The 23,162-nt window shown below is 36.7% G+C and overlaps 1 protein-coding gene across 1 annotated transcript in view; it reads right to left on the reverse strand.

Annotated features, from left to right (window-relative positions):
* Positions 1–23,162, reverse strand: part of ECT2L (epithelial cell transforming 2 like) — a 55,792-nt gene that overhangs the window by 17,700 nt on the left and 14,930 nt on the right. Inside the window, exons 3-11 of the mRNA XM_006915371.2 lie at positions 20,651–20,813; positions 17,308–17,560; positions 16,278–16,446; positions 15,419–15,557; positions 14,188–14,356; positions 12,973–13,101; positions 8,950–9,042; positions 7,022–7,204; positions 5,442–5,545 (exon numbers count right to left, since the gene is read on the reverse strand). Of these exons, the coding sequence (XP_006915433.2) occupies positions 5,442–5,545; positions 7,022–7,204; positions 8,950–9,042; positions 12,973–13,101; positions 14,188–14,356; positions 15,419–15,557; positions 16,278–16,446; positions 17,308–17,560; positions 20,651–20,813 (1,402 nt within the window). The remainder of the gene's footprint in view (positions 1–5,441; positions 5,546–7,021; positions 7,205–8,949; positions 9,043–12,972; positions 13,102–14,187; positions 14,357–15,418; positions 15,558–16,277; positions 16,447–17,307; positions 17,561–20,650; positions 20,814–23,162) is intronic.

Genomic DNA, 23,162 nt, shown 5'->3' on the forward strand with positions numbered 1-23,162 from the left:
CACCCCATTGGAGTCCTTTCTAGCAATGGAGCAACAACAGTCTTATGTTTGCATTAAGATCTGATGAGGAGCAAAGGTCAGGCCTGCTGCCCTTCCTAGTCAAAGATAAAACTATCCATGGTAAGTAACCCTTTAATATCCAGGGGTGAGACTGGAAAAAAAATCATCAATTTGTAACCAGGACTCCTTTTGGCTTACTCAGGCAAAAACGAAATTTTATTTTATGTCTGCAGCCATCCCTTATGGCTGCCCACAGGCTCTGTTTAAGAGCCCTGGTCCCGGACTGCAGCCAACCAGCTTTTCCCTGGTCTGCGGGAGGCCCTACCTGGGCCCAAGTGCTTTGTGTCTGCTCCAGAGTCTTTCCATCATTCCTTGTGTCTTCCCCATTTGTGGCCATCCATATCAGCCTGCCATAGATTTATATTTATGCTAGGGTGAAAAATCTACTTTGAATTTTAACAGAATAATTCAAAATTTCTATGAGTAGAATACTTTCTTCTTGCAAGATAAATAATAGTGCTGATTATTTAGATAGAGAAATGATAACTTTAGCTAGTCAATGGTGACATGAATAGTTGTGTAGGTAGAAGTAAGGTTGCAGACACAGAATGGAAATTAAACTCAAACTGTCTGGCCCAAGATTAAGAGAACCGAAGCAGAACAGAATCATACCGTGGCTCTCGCAGATAAGAGAAGCACCCTTATCTGCGACATCACCCTGTTATAAGGCTCACATGAGTGCTTATGCATTAAACTTTGGGCGTCGGTGTAGACCCCCAGACAGTTATTTTAGAAGTGTTTGCTCACACTGGGGCTTTGTTTCATCTCTAGCTTAGCAGCATCTATTCTTATTAAATATAAAGTTCTCTTTGTGGCTAGGAAATTGATTTGGCATAGTAATTGTGTTTGAACCTAAAAACAGCAAGTTCTTGCATTTTATATTATACATATAATTATTAAGATTTTTAGAGACTATTTTTAGATTAAGATGCCATCCTTTATGTTGTTTTTAGGAATGAATTCAGAGGAAGTAACAAGAGCAACAAACTTTGCATATTTATAAGAGAACAATTATTTGAGGTTGGTGGGCCTTTGCCTTAGCTCTCTCCATGACACATAAGGGAGACCTTTGATCACAGTAGGAATTTTCTTCTAGGCTGGAGCACAGGCAGACACTGCATTTCCAGAGACATCCTACTTTTCACTTGGATGCCTGGATTAGGGGCCAAGAATAGTTGTAAAAATGACAGGTGAGCTCAGAAACAATTATGATTCTGGCTGCGACACATCACCATTGTTGTATGGTATCAGCATAAACTCTATAGGTACACAAAACTATTGGTTGGGTAGCAAGATGACGGATAGATAGATGATATAGGTAGATGATGATGATGATGATGATGATAGATAGATAGATAGATAGATAGATAGATAGATAGATAGAGATAGGTGATAGAGATAGATAGGATGGATGTATAGATAGATAGTAGAGATAGATGATAGATGGATAGATGTATCTATCTCTACATATGTGTGTGTGTGTGTGTGTGCGCGCGCGCGGCCCTGCCAAATCCTGGTCCTGGATTTGGCAGACAAGCCCTCTTGCATAAGCCCCTATGGAAGGCTCTTTAAAACAATTATCTCAGCAGAAGCCATTACTTTCCACTCCTAATACTATGAGGTTTGTGTGCTCTTCTGGACAAATACCTACAGTTTTATAAATAAACCCTAATGTGTAGAGTAGTAACTCAGCTTCTCTATTTTATACTAATTCAGTGCCTACATTTAAGCTGTGGTTTTTCTTCCTGGGGGTCCCTAACTTTGTTTTATGGAATTTGTGCACAAGCTCTTAAGTGTTGAATAATAGAAAACTAAATAAGAATCAAACTCATATTTTTTTCTAATTTGATTTTTAAAAAGTCAATTAAAAAATGAAAAAATATTAAATTTCTAGGCATTAAGGAGTTTCACATTTCTGTAACTTTATTACAGGTGGGTGATATAATACTAGCAGACCTGATTTCCAGCACTGAGGCAACTTTAAGCTGAAACTTTCTGCATTATTTCACTTGATCTTAGCCAAAAGGCCGAGAAGCAATATGCATTATTTTATTAAAGTGATTAGATATTTAGGTCAACAGCAGGTTGAAAAGACTTGATTCAGTGTGGATTTTATTTGGCAGAGAGAAGAATGAGAATATCTGAGAGAAAATGTTCCAAGTGACCATTCTTTTACATGTCAGAAATTGTAGAAGTGGTTTATGCCGTTGTAAGTTCTTTCAAATGTAAAATAAACACTTCCAAGGAGGAAGCATTCATGGTTTTGTCCCTATTGTTTTCTACCAGTTTTCTTGCTCCAAAGAGGGGCATTTCTGGAGTCCGTATGTCTGGAATTGGGGGTGACAGCTTCACCTTTGGAATAAAGGTGGACAGAAGAACTCCAATAAGATGTCCAGGGAGTCAGGAATGACCCAGATGTTGTAAAGATTTTAGAAAAATTTAGAACCTGTGTAACGTGTTTACATGTTGATTATTCCCTTTAGTAAACCAAAGGAAAGCAAGTAGTATTGGAATCCTGGGTGCTATTTTTCGAAGGTTTCCATAGGCTAAAGCATGGATGGAGATGACATCTACCTTTTTGAGAGAATAATCGTCAAGAATCTCAGAGATTTGGGGCGGCTTAGCAGAGAGGACGCGGCCACCAGTGGTCCTTCTTGTCTGCCCTTCCAAGTACTTCACTATCTTCTAAAGAAGTATTAACAAAGACTTCTAGAATAACAGGTTAATAGAACAACAAATGATTTGCCTGCTAAAGGAACTCACAAGTCTATTCTTTTTTAATTAAATTTATTGAGGAGACATTAGTTAATAAGATTATATGTTTCACATGTACAATTCTATAATACATTGTATATTGCACTGTATGCTAACCACCTAAAGTTTAGTCTCCTTACGTTCCCATATATTTGACCTCCTTTACTCTCACAAGTCTATTTTCGTTAATAGTCTCCATGGTGAGCTTGTGTTAGGGGTGGTATCCGAAGCCTGTGATCATCATAGGCAGGTAGGTGATTTTTCTATGGGCATAAAATGGTTCTAAAATAACATTTTCATAGAGATCAGCTCTGTGGATGACAACGCAATTTTTAGTGTTTTCTGAATCCTGATTATTTCACTTAAGAATGTATGGATTCTGAATATATTACTGACAAAACAATTATATTTTGCCTGAAGAACTAGCTTCAAACCCACTTTTTTTCTTTCATGAACTTGAATCTCAACTAAGAAGAACCTTCTTAGTTTCACGAAAAAAAAAAAAGTTTCCTAGGCTGCAAATGGAAAAAAAAAAATCTTTTTAGATAATCTCAGGGCTCAAGTGAAAAAGAGGCAAAATGCAAATGTCTGACTTTTCCTCCATGACTCAAACAGTCACTCCAGGCAACACGATGCGGCTTATGCTTGTGGCTTAAATGTTACTCATGATATTACAAAACACCTTTTTCAATGATAACCCAAGAAAACAAAGTTCTTAGGAGAAATAACCAGTTGGAAGCTTTCCAGGTAGAATTACCATTATTGTCTATGAATTTCTTAAGCACATGTGTCTAACTCTACAGTGAAGCAATGGCATAAAAATGCAGCAACAACTTTACCTTCATGAATAAATCAAATGTTGCCTTTGGGTCATATTTTGTCAGAATAATATTTTCTTCAAGATCTTTGCTCTTTTCATTACATTTCTTCAGCAGAAAATCTGACAAAAATTCCAGAGGTTTGTCCTGAAAAATCCACACCCCACCCCCCAGAAAAAAAAAAAATCCTGTTTAAAACATTTATCTGAAATATAGGTCAATGGAAGCACAGTAGAAATTACAACATATTTTTAGTAGAGTTTTCAGCTTTCTACCTAATTAATTTATAAGTCCAGCAAACAAAGTAATGATTGATTATTCAATTAGAGTCAGTAAATGAGACTTTCTACTTAATTGCACATTTCAGTTGCCATATATACTCTTGGTTCTCAATTAATTGTCACCATTCAGTTAGGAGGCCAAGGTCTTAAGGAAGGGTCTCGAGATCTTCAGAACCAAAGTGGTCCTCACCGCCCCCTTGGCCATTTGAGAAAAGAGACAGGAGGGATCTTGTCTTTCAGAGGAAAGAAGGCCTAAAGAGGCTAAGCAGCCAAATTATTGGGAAAAATACCCTGTGAAGCTCCCAAATTTCGTTTCCTCTCAGGCTACAGTTTTGGGCACTACAGAAATTACATCATACTTTTAAATAATTAAGTGGCAATAAGTACACTGAACCCACGCCAAACAGGTTTAGTAAATCTTTGGTGTTTCAGGAGACAGTACAGGATATTCCAAGGCCCCAGCGTCGTCCCTGTGAACATCTCTGATCATTTCATCAGCAAAGCTCACCAGGGCCTTCATCCCTGAGCTGCCCCAGTGATGGGCTGGCTAGGGTGCTCGGAGCTGAGTCTTCAGTGGAGGCAATCAGGGATAAGTGTAACTTCACGCCACATAGCTAACCCCGGAGATGCCTGGTGCTTACCCAGGAGGCCAAGTTGAAACCAAAGCAGACACTCATCTATCTCCTGTGATAGATAAGGAGCATATATGCAAAGCAGAATGTATGTAAAACCAATGTTAAATCCACCCACAAAGTAGAATTACTACAAAGAAAGAGAAGGATTTGAGAATCTCTCTTTGGAAAACTAAAGACCTTAAATAGCGTTGGGTGTGTTGGTATCATCCCTGTTCCCATCCTATTCTCTACTTCTCCAGACCAAGAGCTGCAGATTTAATTTCCCTATAGCCTTGCTATCTCTGGTCTTGGGGGCAAGGGTGTGTTCTGTACACTGCCTCTCTTCACTCCGTCCGGATGTGTAGACTGACTTTTCTGGGAAAGTATCCAAGATTTGTTTGTAATGAAAATGCTTCTTCAGGCTTCCCCTATGTTTGTCCCCAACCAAATTACTGATTTGTCTATTTCTGTTCTTTTGTGTGTTTTTTTTTTCCTTTCCTTCTCTTCTAGCCTTCTTTGCCCTCTATCTTTTTATATCTACTTTCACACTTTCTCAGTTTTTCTGTCATAATATTAATTATTTTAACTGTTGAATAATGGTTATATGAGATATGAAGCCACTAACTGCTTCTTAAAGATGTCACTTCTTACTGAAATTAATCATAAGACAGAAAACAGTGCACAATGCAGTCAACTTTTAAATAACCTCGAAGATTTGTCTATTTTGTGTACCTAATAGATCTTGGGTCCAGAATCATTCAGTGGCTGTTTTTAGAAACTGATGTAATTTTTCTGAGGAATTGTACCCTCGAAGGGATAAATTGGTTAAGAATAAAAACACAATAAATACAAACTAAACATTTATTTAAGTGTTGGGGTTGTATAGTGTGCTCTCTTAAAAAAAAAATACTTACAGAATTTTCTTTTGAAAGCTCCATCAATCCGTCTGCCAGAGCTTGTGCAATTTCTTGGTTATTCAGAATGTTAGTCATACTCATTGTGTCAAACATAAACTGTCCTGTAAATACAAGGTCATATGCCTTGTAATTGATTTACATAAGAAATGTGATCAAAAAGAAAACAGCTCAGTCCTCATAGTTGCTTTTTAGTAGATAAAAATGCACATAGTAAAAATTAAAATTCTATTATGCCTTGAGGGTTATCTACCATGATAAAATATAAAATGAGCAAAAGCAACTAATGTGTAACATACAAAAAAACACCCACTTTGGTGTTGAAAATCTATAAATTCAGATATTTTATAAAGAGAACATCTGAAAATGAACCTTATATGTTTAAATTTTAGATTCTCAATCCCACCAAAGAGTCCTCCACGCTCCCTTTTATCTTTGTGCTCAAATACATAAATAATTTAAGTCCACTGAAAAATAACAGACAAATATACATATACAGACATCTTTTATATTTAAAAAATTATTTTGTACAATATGCATTTATATGAAAAGAATTTTCTTCAATTCCACTTCTCATAGTTTACATATCTCATCAAAAAAATTGCTCCTGTCCTTAAAAAGCTAATTTTCCTCCTTTCTCTTTAGTTCATAACAGCTAAGAATAAACCAGAAAAAAATAATTTCTCCCTGTTTATACTTTCATAGCTATTCTTAAGTAGTGGTTGAATATCTACTAAATGTAGTTAAAACCCAAAAGACTAACCCTTGTTTTGGATGCATTTATGTAAAGAGAAGTAGGATATATATTGACATAAAATATCTGCATGCATACTTGTGGTTATGGCTCTTTTGTAGAAAGAAACTGTGTAAACAGATGTTAAACAAGGAGCAGGGTAGGGGGATGGAAGAAAGGAAGTAAGGCATTTATAAGGTGTTTTATTTAGTCAGATGGGAACAGTTAAGGAAAAAATTAAATAGACAGTTAAAGTGGAGGGAAAACTCATTTACCCAGATGGTAAAAAAAAAAAAAAAGACAAAAAAACGTATTTTAAAGAATGGAATGATTTAGGTGATGTTCCAGTTGACACAGGAAATTGTTTCCCAATAGGCTCGCCCAGCAGAGGACCATAAAGGCCATTGCCAAATTATGGATTGTAGGTAGAGGTAGCACAGAACCGTAGAATAACTTTAGTAATGGGTGCTGCAGTTAAGAGGCACTTAACTTTTAGAGTAAATTGTTGTGGGAAAAGGACAGAGTTCTCTGGCTTAGCAAACTTAGCAAATTTTGCCTAGGTAAGTAACTGACTGACATAATATTAATAGATATTAAAATCTGAAGCCAGAAACTAGCTTCAGCATTTTGGAGATGAACATATTTATTCACCTTTATATTTATTTAATATGTATTCTTCGTAGATATCCATGATATTTGAAAAGAGATATGAAAGACAAAGGGGATTGTTTTGCTGAAGATGCTTAAAAGTCAACTTTTACTTGCCATTCCTAAATGGCAAGTATTCACTCTGGATATGAAACGAACTTCTTAATCAGTCTGCAACAGTAGCAGCAGGAGTTCTTACCTATCATCCTGCCACCGATGTTCCTCTGCAGCCCCTTGAAGACCGGACGTAACTGTTTCCTTACTGCTTTCAAGGTGTCTTCCAGGAAGTCCGTGAAGCTGGACCACGTCTGCAACTTTGATTCGCTGAAGTAGATGAACGGGGGAGCCCCTTCCTGCTGCTGTCCCAGCCAGTCACTAAGAACTGACATTATTTTCTCCTTTTATTTTTGTAGTCAAAAGCTCAAATGAAAGACTTCTATTTCTTGTTGATAGCACAAAAAAAACTTAGTTGTATTTATATCAAGCTTATTATCCTTTCTCATTAGAAGACTAAGATAAACACCTGTAGTCTGCTTTCAAAGATAAAATTAGAAATTCAAAAAGGACATACGAATAATTTTAAATGCCTATCTACCCTTTGATAGATAAGGTTGACATATTTGAAATAAAAAATTAAATAGCTGCTGGATTTATGCATCGGGAAGCAGAGCAGACATCTAAGGAAGAATATACTGTTTTATGTTTAAACCCTCAAAGTGAAATACAAGAAAACCCTACACTGCCATCCAAAGTGATCCCTGTCATAGCCAGTCTGTATCTTTCTTACATTATGCCAAGCTGCTCTCTCTCCCTACAAATATCTCTACACGACTCTAGTGGGTGCTTACTTAAGTTTCTTTCCTTGAAAACAATTGCTGAATGATATAGTGCCATGTTAAATTTTATTCTGTCCTGAATAGATAAGATAGACTTTGATTCTGCTCCTCCCGTGTTTATTGCTAAACATGTGAAAATATTTATAACTGTTCCTCTAGCGAAGAAGAAGAAGAAGAAAAGAAGAAGAAGAAGAAGAAGAAGAAGAAGAAGAAGAAGAAGAAGAAGAAGAAGAAGAAGAAGAAGAAGAATTCAAATAACCAAATTTCAGCAGCAGCAGCAGCAGCAGCAGCAGGAGCAGCAGCAGCAGACGCCAATGAAGAAGACGAAGACGACGAAGACGATGAAGATGACGAAGAAGACGAAGAAGAATAGGGAAAGGAAAATGTACCAAAAGAAGAGGAGACAAAGGAGTAGAAAAAGAAGGAAACCTGTTTCATGAACTGCGCAGTGTCTGTGCCCTGCTATACTCTGCCAGGCTGATTCCTCTTTCCACAGGGCAAAAATGTTATCATTTGGTGATGCTGCTACATAAACTAAAATTAACAAGTGACTTCTGTTACAAACCATATTAAGTCAATGTGCCTTTTGTTATATCATTTTCTTTACAAGTTTCCCAATCATGCCAGCTTTCCCCAGTCTTGAAAAGTCCTTGGCATTTGGGATTAGAAAAGTAATGTTTTATATAGTTTCTACATCACCCCAAGCCCTGGTTGATAAGAGGCGAGGGAGTTTTAAAGAAGAAAATGATTAGCGTTACTGTCACAAAGCACTCTGGTTCTTTCGTTAGTCAGCCAATGTTACATTTTGATCCAGTATCTTCAGCTTTAGAATCTAAATGAAACTTTGCTTTCAGGTGTATTTTATCACTGACTGTTTTTCCTCTCAGGTAATGCTACTGAAATAGAACCTGATCCAGCCTTTCCACCATCTCTTTATAGCTGCTGTTGATTTTTCCAAATGAAATCATACTGATTATATTTACTAAGAAAAATTATTCTTTGGACTTATTATTTTTCTAGATCAGCAACTATACATCTTTGTTTAACTGCTAAAGATGATGTTTTCAACTGAGTTTTTGTAAACAATGGGTTGAAGCAAATGTTTTGCAATAAATAATCCCCTTCTAAGTGAATGACTAAGTGATAAGAAATGACACAGTTTAAGAGAAGGAAGGAAAGACAGTAATTGACGTCAGCCAGAACCAGTATTATTAGCTGTGCTTAGTCTTTTGGTGATCTAGGAGTTAGTGGGTGTTACTGGACAGGATGGTCAGCCCCCATATACACTTACTGTGTTGGTAAGAGCCAGTTGCAATCCCAGTGGGAGCAGTAAATAACGTGCCAGTTAGCTGAGACAGCTGAGAAAGAACTTCTAGTCCTGCCTCTGCACAGTCAAAAATACTTTTATTAGTTTACCCACAGGTTTTGCCATGGAACAGTTAAGTATTAGGAGCAGTAATAAGCTGGCCTAGAAAGGCCCCCAGCACTTCTTGTCTTCCATTCAAATACCTCATGGAACAGTCCCTCAACGCTTTATAGTTCACCCCTAGGAGCTGAAGTCCAGACACTTAATTTATAAAGACTGGACAACAGGGTGGAGAAAGAGGGCATAGAGTTTGACCTGGTGCTTATTTTCAAATTTAGGAACTCAGGCCAAAGACAGATAAAACTCTACATATATTTTCTAAAAATAGACTGACTCAACGGAGAAGTCTCCTTGTAAAAGGAAAGATTTAAAACTGTTAAACACAGAAGGAAATAAAATGGTCAAAATTTAGCATGGTATTAATTTCTTTCCTTCAGTGACACATTATATAGATGGAAGTATGTTCATTATCTTGATTGTTTTATGGTTTCTCAGGGTATTATACATATGCACACTTTAAATATGTACAGTTTATTGTATGTCAATTATACCTTAATGAAGCTGTTTAAAAATTTTAACACGAGGCCCTAAAAAGATGAATTTTAGGTTTTTGGCTTATGAAGTAACCAGGTGAATGACTGTATCTTAAAAGGAATCCTGGGGAGGGGTAGGTTTGGTGCTGGGGAGGCAATAAAGAGTTTGCTTTATGCGTGTTAAATCTGAGATGCTATTAGATATGCAAACTGAACAGTCATATGAAGACGTGGAGTAGGAGCTAGACATGAGTCTACAGCTCAGAGCTGTCAGAGCCAGAAGCATAAATTTGAGAGTGTCCCGCATACGGACCGAATTTAGAGTTTCAGGAATTGATGAGACTGCCTCAGGGAAAGTCATGGAAAAGAAAAAAGCCCAGGCTCAACCCCTGGGCATATTTAAGGGTCTTGCTGAGGAGGAAGAAGAGCCAGCAAAGGAGATGAGAAGTAGCCACTGAGGTCGGAGGAAACCAAGAAGACTGTGGTATTATGGAAAACAAGGGAAGAGGAAGGTTTTCCAGGAGGAGGGTTCATCTGCATCCAATGCTGCTGGGAGTCAAAGCAACATGAGGTTGGAGAAGGGACCACTGGATCTGGGCACAGGTAGGAGTCGCTTATGGTCTTCCAAAAGCAGTTTCAGTAGAGATAAAGAAACCACTTGGACGAGCTTGAGGAGCGAGTGACAGGTGAGGAAGGTAGAGGCAGTTAGCACAGACCAATGTGGTGCCTGGATCAGCAGCACCAGCATCACCTGGGAACATGTTAGAAACGAAAATTCTCAGGCCCTATCTCAGGACTACAGAATCAGACACTCTAGGGTGGGGCCCAGCAATGCGTATTTTAACAAGCCCTCTAGGTGACTCAAATACACAATAAATTTGAGAACTACTGGTAGAGTCAAGTCAAAATGTGACGAGGGAAACTTTATGGTCTCTCTCCTTTTTTAGGACAGAAGCTACTACAGGTGTTCTTGATTTGATATGAATGATCCAATAGAGAGAGAGAATTAAGGCTACAGGAGAGGCTTTGAGCACAGGAGCGAAGTCGAGAAGATGAGGGTGATGGAATAGAGTCCAAGAGGGGAAGTCGATCTTTGATTTGAGCAGAGGTGCTTCCTCCGTTGTAGCAGAAAGGAAGACAGAGAATGAAGGTAAGAGGTGGGGTAGGTGTTAGATTTAGTGGTGGGAGGGAAATTAGGGGGTTTTCTTAGGGAAGTAAAAGGTGAGTTCAACAACTGAGAGAGAGGGTTATTGAAAGACTGACTAAAGGGAGAGGATGAAATAGTCCTCTCGAAGAGTGGGAAAATGAACTCATCAAGGAAACGTGGTAGGATCACTTATCAGTGCTTCAATCCCACTTGATATTTGTCATTAAAGTTAGATCAGTAAGACAGTTGTATCATTTTTTTCCAACAGTCTTCAGCTGCTTTAGTGCAGGTAGGCATTGATTATGAAGATGGTTGTGTTTTGACCACTGGCAGTTAGCCAAAAGCAGTTGAGATTTAGCCAGGAGAAAGAGGAACAAAGAAGTTCAGATTCTTTGCGAGATAGTAATGATAATGATGAACTATTAAATCCAAGTTTTACAAGGACAGAACCAAGGATGAAGCATGGTGATAGAGAGTAGAAAAGTGGGAGTGTGTGGATTAGAGGTCTTCAGGCAAAGAACTGCTAGAGTGGGAATACTGAGTACACGATTTGGAAGTGGTGCTCAGGGAGACAAATGCTTGAGATCAAGATTTCAGAGGTGATACAGCTACTGAGGATGACAAGCTCAGGAGTGATGTCTGAAGTGGTGGAAAAGAGGTTTTTGGACTGAGAAGCCAGGGTCTTCTGACTGAACCAGGGTCTCGATGGTTCACCCAGGTGGAAATTACACCTGACACGAAGTCCAGGGATACTTTTAAAGCCCGGAACGGTGGTGGGAAATCTATTGTTTGAATGCCATCAAGTATCGCTTGAGACAATTTTTATGTCACCAAATCTGTCGTTCCTTTCCCCTTTTGCCCTCATTCTCTGCCTTTCAATACTTTACTTTCCATATCCTTTCTTTTTCTTCTTTTCCAATTAAAAATGTGCTTGCTCTCGTTATAAAAGTAATACTAGTTTATTGCAGAAAATAGAGGCGAATAAGATAAAAGAAAGAAAGAAAAGGAAGGAAGTATCACTCATCATCTTATCCAACTATTGTTAACACCTTGGTAGACACCCTTCCCAACCCTTTTCCCGTTACACATCACCACCACTTTCCCTGCCCATATGCAGGTTTTAAACATTGGGGTCACACTATCCACATTCTCTGTAATCTTTTTAAAAACTGATTTCAAAACTAGAACATTTTAAAAACATGTCTGGAGATAGATTCTGTTATCATTTTGCTGTATTTCCTCATAGAGTTTTATGCATATTTTTCTACATAGTTGAGATTGTGTAAATGTAAAAACTGTAAAAAAAAAATTGCGATAATTTGTATTTCACTTTCTTTTAAACTCCTTCCCACCCTTTTCCCTGTTTGAAGCTTGCCAGGGGCACGCTCTGCATGTATTGAATAGTTCAGTGAAATTTGAAAAGTAAGAACTTTAAAACTCATAATTTCCTAAGGAATGGGTAATAAAAAACAATTTGAGAAAATTTAATTTCATACTCCCTCTCCCTTGTTCTGCTTGGCAACAAACAAACAAACCAATAGCCCGTGAATGCAGAGCTTTTATTTAACAGACATCTAAAAAGTGAATCTGATTTAATTTTTCTGAAATTTCCCTTCGATTACTGAAATCAACTTTAAATTATAGGTAGGCACTTAAAATTATATCGGCAACCTCAGTGATCAGCAACCACATTGGTCTTTACAAAGCACTTCACTGTGTTTAGTGTTCTAATAGTACGTGTATTATTATTTATGTGTACTTTTAAATTTTATTGTGATGGTCACAAGTTCTACAAGGCAAGGTACTATTATCCTCACTTTCATAGGAGAAAAGAGAGGTCCACACACTTGCCTAAGGCCATACAGCTAAAGTGGCATAAGTGGGATTCAAGTCCAGGTCCTTTCTCACCACGTTCATTCCAGGTCCAGAGGACAGCAAGGAGTTTTCTCAGACTGACCTATTTATGGTTCCTAGGCTGATTAGGCGCTTGCCCCTCTATTATGAAGGCTGACTTTACCGTATTTTCCAGAAGAAATAGCAATAATCTTCCTTGCTGGTTATTGTCACTAGTGACTTTATTTCTGCAGGGACAGGTTACTCTGACTACTAATCCCAATGCCCTGTCCCCCCTAAACACCTGAGTACATAAAGTACAAAGCAAAAAAGAATAAAGGGTAAATGTGACTGAATCATTTGAACGGAGAGCATTTCACAAATTTACAGAATAGCATCATAAAGAAGGTATGACCACTAACTTTCAAAGCTGACCTGATGCTCCAAGAGGCACAAAGAGGTCCACATGACCCCCTTCTTCTTTAGGGGCCACATAGCTTCCCAGTTTCTCCCAGAAGTCTCTCACTTCAGGCCTCAGTAAATTTTTAATACCAATTTTATAGCCTGAGAAAAAATCAAAACGTCATATTAATTTGTAACGTTATGATGAACAGAAACTCTTAGCAGTTTGTGAAAATAGAACCACATTTCAAAAAGCCATCATCTGCTCCTAAGGCCAAGATTCATAGGGCCCCTCTGCTTTGACGCTGTCCCATGTTAGGGTCACGAAGGTACCCATGGACTCCACCATGGCCACAGTCCCCTTTACATCCCGGATTTTTTGGACACTGTACACTTAGTTTAGGACACTGTGTTTCTGCCGTGTGGTTTACCAGGCCACAGCAGGGTTGATGGTGGAGGGCCAGTCAAGTCCTGGAATTTTGCAACCAAGTTCTAAACTAGAATGTTTCCCACAATTGTCAATCAAAAAATAAGCTGTGGAGAGCAGAAATGAGGCTCCTAGAGACGGTAAACATCACTGTATCGTTCACTTCCCAAGAACTGTGTGCAGTGATTCGGCGAACCCACACGTGTCTGGACCCATTTCTGAAAGGAGGCCTGACTCTGCACTCCTAAGCCCCAGAAACGAAAACAGCCAGGCCCAAGAATCCCGATGGGTCACTCCTTTGCATCAAGAGGTCTAGTTAAATAATGGAAGGACTTCAGGTGACTGGAGTAAGATATTTCATTTTGTTGTTTTTAAAGCAAAAGCTTTGGAGAAAACACCAAAATTATATAAAAGGAAACTTTACTTTTCTGAGGTATTTTTGTTACTAGGGGCTTTGAAGAGTGGGGAAAGGGGAGTCATTAATTAATGGTGTGATGGTTAATTTTATGTGTCAACTTTAGTAGACTGGGATGCCCAGTAATTTGGTCAAACATTTTTCTGGGTGTGTCTGTGAGAGTTGACATTAACATCTGAATAGGTAGACTGAATACAGCAAATTGCCCTCCCTAATATGGGGGGGCCTCATTAAATCAGCTGAAGGCCTGAATGGAACAAAAAGGCTGACTCTCCTGCCTGACTGCTTTGAATTGGGATATCAACCTTCTTAAAAAATTGGAACTTAAATAGTACTCTGAAGGTCATACATGTGAACAAATACTACATCAGTGCTAAATCGGTTGTTCTTTCCAATCCCATCTTACCTTGGAGTAAATTGATTTCTCTGCTATCTCCATCGCTAAATATTCCCATACTCTGTGCCTTCTGCCCATCCAGAGCTTTTTCTATGAGATAAAGCAGGCTCTCCAAGGTTATGCCACTGTGTTCATATACCACAGAAATGATACCTGCCTTAACACTGTCCACCACCATCTAGAAAATGAAAGCAAAACTGTAGAAACCAAAACCCATTATTTTAGACTATTTAGTAATAAAAGAAATTTAATGAATATGTAATCTGTGATTTTTAAAGACTCTTGTTTATTCCAGAAATTATGAAAAGAGGAACATAATCTTTCTCCTTTATTGGCTTTTGAAAAAGTATTTCTTTTCTAATTATAAGAGGAGAAAATTAAATATATTTGTAATTCCATCACTAAGAGATAAATATTATTAAGAAGTTAGGTTACTTTCTTCCAGTCTTTATATCTTTTACTCACCTATGCACAGAGACATATATGCAACTGTTAAAAAATAATAAAATTGAGATCATTCGATTTTGCAATAGACTTCTTAGTTTTCTTATGATTTTTGAAGTATAAATATTGATTGATAAATATTTTTCATTTAAATAAAAATTAAAACCACTGTTCTTTTAATTCAACAACAAAATAAACTTTTCATTGTGATAAAAGTTAATTCATTAGCAGCAGACATGTATATATGTTCATATATACATATATACGCACATATAAATACATGCTTCCCATGTCTTCTTTGTACTTCCTTATTTTTCTTATTATTCATATTAAAATTAAAATATAAGTTCATTATACAAAGAGCACATTTTAATTTAATGACATCCTCATTTAATAGATCACAAAGTAGGGTTTCTGACATTCTTTTGAGAGATGGTGGTTACATGATATTATTAAATTCATAGGCATTCCAAAGAAGTTTTAAAATAATCTGTAATCACCTTGCTCGTTTGTGGATTAAGTGCAACAAATTCAATAAGAATTTATTGGAAATCTAACGGCAAAGCAGTTTGGGCCTTTAATGCTTCTTTAAAAATAATTTTGATTTATGGTTATCTTTACTGCTTCTCATCTTTAAAACTGTTTTGGGTCTGTAAACTTCCGCTTAGATCAATTAGTTTTCTGTTAGGAGATGAATAATTTTCATACATGGTAGCCAAAAGACTGCCATATATCCTCTAGTGTAGATGAAAAAAACTGATTCAGAAAAGGCCTGGCCTCTTAACACACTCTGTACCTCATATGCAGGAATCCGAGATGATATTAATATGAAGTGTGGCTGGAAAGCATATGAAGGGCTGTTATCATTTTTATAAACTCCACACCGATTTTTCTTTGATAATAAAGGGTAGGAATGGCTTCCAGAAATATTGCTTCTATAGGAAAAAGAAGGAATAAGTGAAGTTTTCTCTTAATTTGACTTTGATAAGTGAGCACCAACATGTTCCCCGGGCATCAGTTATACTGTATCCAAGGCAGGTAGCCTCTGTACCTCAGTCTCTCCGTATGGTTTGGGGACAACAGGAAATGGGGCTCCCGGGTGGGGAAGGACCAAAGCTGCCCTGGGCCTCTCCTCCCCGACTTGTGGGCTACCAGAAAGGTCTCTAAGTAAGGAATTTACTTAGCTATTGTGGGGCACTTAAAACAAATGTAGTGACATACTTAGGGGTTCCAGATGACATTTTGAAAAGGAGCAGCTGAGAAATTTTAAATTTCTTAATCATCCAGGCCTCATAGCTTTCTATTCTCTCTGCAGCCACTCCCCACTCCCCACCCCCGCCAATATTACCATTTGGATATGCTTACTCCATAAAAATCATTTCTGGGAAAATAATTTTGCTTAATAACTTAAAGCAGAAAATAGACTACATCCTCAATATAGCCTCTTCGCAGGGTTAAAAATATTTAAAAGGTATATTTTGAATATTACATACTTCTCTCTTCAGAAGGCATGTAAAGACCACTGTTTTTGCTATTTTATAGGCTAAGAGCCATGTAATTATGCGAGATCCCTGGATGTTAGCTAAATTATTCTAGAATGAATTCTTGGTATCAGGGGATAGTCCTGAGCCTTCAGTAGATGGAGTTTTGCTTACCGCTTGGGCAAAGCTTCTAAGGATGCCAAAACAAGCTGTTTCTCCAAAGCCTCATGTAATCCCACTCGATCCCTCAGAGTCTGGGAGAGACGTGGCTGGTGTTTGGATTTGAACAATCTAGAGCAGCATGTTCCGCTCACCCAAGGGGGTCGAACTCTGAATAACTCCTCTGAAAAACAAACAGCAGCCAGCTCGGCTGTTTACTTCATGCTTCTCCCAGCCAAGTCTCCATAGATAAAAGCATCAAAAATAAAGCTGCAGCAGGGCAGATATTCCAAACGGCAATCGTTCGAGCCATTTTTACAGACTCTGTTTAGATTTCCTATCCTCTCAGCACTGTGGCTGCAACTTCCCTGTCATTTCAGGTCAAGAAACAAAGCTCAGAGAACAAGCAACTCTTTTCTTGTGGAAACATAATCAATTTGTAGACTTCATATCTATTTCTGCCCTTCTTCTTGGCTTCAAATTATTTCCCATTTGGTATGCTCTCACAGAGGGTGAGTTAGTGGAAAAAAAAAAAGATAGGAGAACTCAGATTAGTTTTATTGATTATTTTTCCACACTGTGCAAATCAGAAGACTTAGCTGAAAGCATGTCTCGTCCTATTCCCTTTCTACTTATAAAAAAAAATGTCACTTTTCTTCTGCTTTCGTTCTCATTTTATTTCTCCTTTTTTACCAATCCCAATTCTCCTGAATTGTCCCGAACCTATTTATTTGATTTTGCCTGTGTTCATACTTCTCTCGTCTCCTTATTTTTGGTCTTAATAACCTGAGAGGATTGAGAACAGCAATGGAGGCACACATATTTGACCTTATATATTTCATCTGAAATCTTTTTTTTCTTATTAACTAACTTAAAATATACAGTGAAGAAAAAAAGACCATGTCCTGAACATATTTCAGAAAATACCACCCACTATTCACTATTCCAGAAAGGCAGCATTATTTTCCTCTGTGCAAATTTGTATGTAAATTCATTGCTTTCTACACCACTTGGTTAAGATATAAAGTTTTAAAATGCCACTCACTCTTATGCAGTGCAATTTTCTCCCAAATTATTTTCCTTAGGCACTTTTCTCTTTGTCTCTCCTGTAGCTCCTCATCTGCTGTTTTGGGTTCGTTCAGGGTTCCGTAAATAGCAGCGGCTTCCCTAGGTGTCAGCCAATCTAAGTTGGACACACACGCCACATAATGCTGCTTCCAAGCCCCATATTCACGTTCTGTCGGCGTGTAGGGCAGAAACCATCCAACCTTGATGCATTTGGGCATCCATAAGCAATCCTGCAGAAAAAGAAATGAGAGAGTTGAGTTGCAGATCTTTTTAAAGGGCAGTTTCCTACTAACAATGTTTTTAGATACACGGAGAATTTTTTTTTTACTGCTTTGAGATTTTTAGTGCTGTTGCTCTGCCATCTAAACTTGACTATGAGAAATAAGAAGCATACCTTACTCCATAGGAAAAATATTCTTTGATGAACACATATATTACATATGAATAAATGTATTACTCATCTTTAAATACTATCCAGTGCTCCCATAGCATTTGGTTTCTGAGAACCCTGGATTCTCAGAATTCTGCTTCTAGCAATGGCGTAGTAGGTTGTTTCAAACCAGCCCTTCCACTGAGAACAACTTTGATTGAAACATATGATGTTGTCAATATGCAACCAGTTTCGACATATGAAAACAGCAAGTTTCCTGTGATTTAATTAAATTTCTAGACAAAATATTATAAAACAATTACTTGAGGTTATTATAGAGCTACCAATGCAATAAGGAACTGTGCAACCAGGACCCAGAGAGAAGGGAAAGCAGAGAGCTAAGCCCGATAGTTGGCATCACTCTCACTTCAGGGAATTTGACAGTTCTACAGTAGAGCTTAGGCTGAGAAGCAGAGCAGAAAGTTATGGCTGAAGGACTTAGAAGCTGTAAAGACTTCTAGGCATTCTCACAGGGAAGAGAGGAAACATTTAAACTCAGGAGCTAAGGGGAAAAGCCCTGGTAACTACATCAGGCTTTCAGCTGAGATCCTTTTCAGTAAGGATGATGAGAAACTAGATAAACCATCACAAGGACTGAGAGTAGTTTTTAGATATTCCATTCTCCAATTGGATTTAAGGGATCTGTTTCTAGTCTAACCAAATGCCAGAAGCAAGGGTGATTCCTTTCTGGAGGAAGATAATATCATCCAAAGACTCAAATTATCACATTAATTTCTTACACTCAGTATCTGGTACTCATTCAAAAGTACCAGGCACACAAAAAGACAAGCATTGTTTGTTTCTTCTTGTATCTTTTAGTAAATGGAGAGAGATCCTCAGGAGACCCAGACGTTGAAATTATAAGACATGAACTTAAATGGCTAGGTGGAAAATTTTGGCAGAATAATCAAATCAACATTCTAAAACTGAAAAATATGATGCTGAAATTTAGAACTCAATGGAACCGTTTAAGAGCAAATTAGAATCCAGCTAAAGAGATAATTAGGAAACTGAAAGACAGGTCAAAAGAAAAGTCCAGACAGAAACGCTGAAAGCCAAAAGGTTAGAAAAGATACATGAGAGAAGACAAAATGTATGGGGACTGGGGAACCACTCTAAAATGTAAGCGCTGGAATCCCAGAAGAAAAAGAGAGAAAATGAGGCAAAAGCAATATATAAATAGATAGTATCTCAGAACTTTTCAAGATGGATAAAGAACATTAAATTTCAGATTCCAAAAGCACTGCAAAACACAAAACAGGATAAACACACACACACACACACACACACACACGTAGGTACGTCATGATAAAATTGCAGAAAACAAAAAAGAGAGAAAAATATCCTAATAGCAGCTAGAGAAAATAGAAGACAATAAACTTTCTGCTTCTCAAAAAAAAAGTTATGAAAGCCAGAAAACAATGGAAAAATTTCAAAGTTCTATAAAAACTTAAGTGCCAACCTAGAATTCAAATTTCCAGTGACACAGCCTTCAAATATGAAGGTGAAATAAAGACATTTTTAGATTAAAAACTAAGAGAAATTGTCAGCAGCAAGCCACATTGAAAGAAATATTAAAGAGAATTCAAAAGGAAAATGATCCCAAATGGAAACTCAGAGATGCAGAAAGGTATAAAGAACAAGGAAAAAAGTAAATATGTGGTTACTTACGAATAAATATTGACTCTCTAAAACAATAGTAATAAAACCTTGCGATGTTAATATCTATATACAAATTTAAATGTGTTTGTATATTATATATAATTAAATATGTATAATTAAAATATTTGACAACAAAAGCATAGAAATGGGGGTGGTGAGGTGGTAGAGTTAAAGGGTTCTAGTTCCTTGCATTATCTCAGAAGTGGTAAAATAACTCTGGGATGAATGTTGTAATTTCTATGGTAACCATGAAATAACTAGTAGATAATTTATAGTGTGAACAACCTAAAAAATATTTAAGTACTCCAAAAGAAGACAAGGAGAGAAATAGAATATAAAACACATGGAACAAAAAGAAAACAAACAGTAACTAGTAAAATGGTGGACTTAAACCCAAATATATCGACGTGAACATACATGTGAACAGACTAAGTCACCCCAGCTGAAACTCAAAGATTGCCCAATGTTAACAAACCACCTCCATCAGCATATTGTTTACAAGACATATCCCTTAAATATGACATCAAAAATTTGGAAGTAAAAAGACATAAAACGATATGTCAGGCCAATACTAAACCTGAATCCTTAAATACTATAAGTTAAGGGCTCACAGTTGGCTTTTGCATATGGCCCAACCAGACAGGGAGGTATTCTCTGAGATCAGAATCTCAGCACAAGGCCACCCAGAAAAGTGTGTACAAGTTAAAGAAGTTATTGACTTGTATTTAAAGTATGTCTACCATTACATTTTATTAAATCTTTTAAAAGAAAATGAAGAGGTAAATAAGCCAGAGGCAGAATTAATGGCAGAGGATATTGAGGATCTAGATTTATGTTCTTCAGCTGATGCTAGCCAAGGAGAGATCAGTTGAAGTTGTGGTTGTATAGCAATTTTTGAGGTGAGTTATCATGGATAAGATATATCACATAAAAACCAGAGCTTAAATAATTTTTCATGGGAAAAAATGGACTTCTTTAGCCAAAATAAAATGTTTTCTAAAATGAGTATTTAAAGATTATTAAAATTACATGAATTATTAGAATACTGTATATCCCCTTACTTAAAATTATTATTTAAATTATCTTCATATTTTTTCTCTTAAGGGTAAGTTATTATGGTTCAGATCACCTCAGTTATTGTCCTCAGGGAAGAAAGCTACCCTAATTGCCTCATTACAGATTATAGTTGTACTTGAACCCTATTACTAGGAAGTGACAAGCAGTAAACCTGTTCAGTTAAAAACTTCCAGGGCCAGCTGACTTGTGCAGCTGCACACAAATCTTTCGGATTCAGAAAGGAAAAGATATAGAGAGAAATGAAGCGTGGTAACACTGTAGAGAAATCCACTTTGGCCACTTGCATCCTTTCTGAAAACTGGTCTCGGACAAATCTAAAAAGAAAGATACAGAAATTTAGTTTAGAACACTAGTACTTAAAATTGACTAAAAATCCAGTATAAATATTAGCCATTGTTCTTTCTCCAATGTTCTACCTGTAAAAAAAAAAAAAAAAACTTAAATCCCAAATAACATAAGTCTCTAGATTTAAAAATACTGTATTTACTTTCAGTGATCCGTTCTAAACAATCTAGATCTAAAGTCTAAAATTTCTAAAATCCATGGGAAAAAAATCTGAAATCTAGTTCTTTACGCTATAGCTGTTTTGTTTTGTTTTTTCCTTTTTGCTTTACCCCAAATTCAATAAATCAGCAAGTCCTATCAGCTTTACCTACAGAATATAGCCCCAAACCCTGCCCCCGCCCTCATCTCCACTGCTATCACTCTGGTCCAAAGCACCTCCATCTCTCTGCTCTACTATTGCAAAAGCCTCCTGATGGTCTCCCTGCTTCCACTTTAGTTTTCCTAGAGCCCATTCTCCTTAGAGCAGCCCTAGCGGTTTTTAAAAAATACAAATTAGGTAATGTCACTCAAGCAAGTAAAAACTTACAATGGCTTCCCAATGCAATTAGAATAAACACCTCTGGCTAAATCATACTTAGCGGTGAAATATTAAATGCCTTCTCACTAACATCAGGAATAAAGTAAGAATGTCCACTCTCACTACTTCAGTTTAATGTGTACTGGACATCCTAGCCAGTTGAACGAGACAAGAAAAAAATAAAAGGCATACATGTTAGGAAGGAAGCAGTAAAACTTCTCAATTTGTCTACCATGTATGTAGAATCTACAAAATAATTACAAACAACTATGGAATCTACAAAACAACTAATTGTTAAATTTATTAGTATGAAGTTATTGATGATTTTCTTTTATTCACTTTTTAATGTTTGTAAGATCTATAGCAAGACCCCTTTTTCATTTGAGTTTTCTCTTTTTTTCCTTTGTTACTCTTGCTAGTAGTATATCAATTTTATTACTATTTTCCAAAAACCAGCTTTCGTTTACTTAGATTTTCTCTATTGTTTGTCCATTTTCTATTTTATTGATTTCCACTATTATTTTTTTCCTTCTACTTACTTTGGGTGTAGTTTGCTATTTTTTTCTAGTTTCTTAAGGTGAAAATTTAGATAATTTTAAATCCTCTTTCTTCTCTACTATAAGCATTTAAATGACACACTTTCCTCCAGCAGTGCTTTAGCTGCATCCCACACACTTGGATATGTTGCATTTTCATTATCATTCAATCTGAAATATTTTCTAATTTCTCTTGTGACTTCTTCTTTGACTATAGGTTGTTTATAAGTAAGTTAATTTTCAAATATTTGGGGATTTTTAAGATATTTTAATTATTCTCAAATTTACTGGATTGTTGTTAAAGAATATACTTAAGATTTCAACAATTCTGAAATATATTGAGTCTGATTTTGGGGACTATTAAATGATGTATCTTAGTGAATGTTATTTTGTTCCTAAAATGAACATTTATTTGTAAGTTGTTGGTTTTCTGTAAATACTAGGTCAAGGAGATTAAGAAAATTCCTCAGTTCTTCTATATTTTTTGTTTAGTTGTTCTATTAATTAATTGTCAGTTTTGTTTCATTTTTGAAACTACAATTTGGTACGTGCTTGTTTATAATTGTTGTGACTTCTTGATGAATTGATCCTTTTTTCATTATAAAATGTCCCTCTCTGTCTCTCCGGTAATATCCTTTTGTCTTGAAGTCCATTCTAGCTGATATTGATATTGCCACCCTGCTTTTATATGCTTACTATCTGCATGTGATATCTTTTCCTGTGTTTTTACTTTTAGCCAGTCAGTGTCTTTATATTGAAAGCATATTCCTCAGCCCCCGTTGTCAGGATACAGTAAGATCTTGTTTTTGTTTTTTAGCTCCTTTGACAACCATTGCCTTATTTGAGGGTTTAGTCCCCTTATATTTAATATAATTATTGATATGGTTGAATCCAAGTCTCATTGTTATTTGTTGTTTGGTTATCCCATCTGTTTCATGAAAATTCACTTCTCCTCTCCTGCCTTGTTTTGAATTAATAAGTTTTTTGGTATTTCATTTTAATTCCTTTGCTGGCTTTTTAGAATACCTCTAGCATTGCTCTTTTAAATTGCTGCTAGGAAGTACAATATGCATCTTGAATTTTTCATGTCTATTTAGAGTTCATATGCACATAAAATTAAAGGACAGTGCAACAGTATAGTTTTCACTGTCCTTTGTGATTTTGTTTCATATATACTGAGTCTACTTAAGTTATAATCCCCACAATATATTGTTTTCACTTTAAAGTCATATGTCTTTAAAGTGACTTAAACTTTTTATATTTTC

The sequence above is a fragment of the Pteropus alecto genome, unplaced genomic scaffold, assembly GCF_000325575.1.
Source record: "Pteropus alecto unplaced genomic scaffold, ASM32557v1 scaffold185, whole genome shotgun sequence".
Taxonomy (NCBI): domain Eukaryota; kingdom Metazoa; phylum Chordata; class Mammalia; order Chiroptera; family Pteropodidae; genus Pteropus; species Pteropus alecto.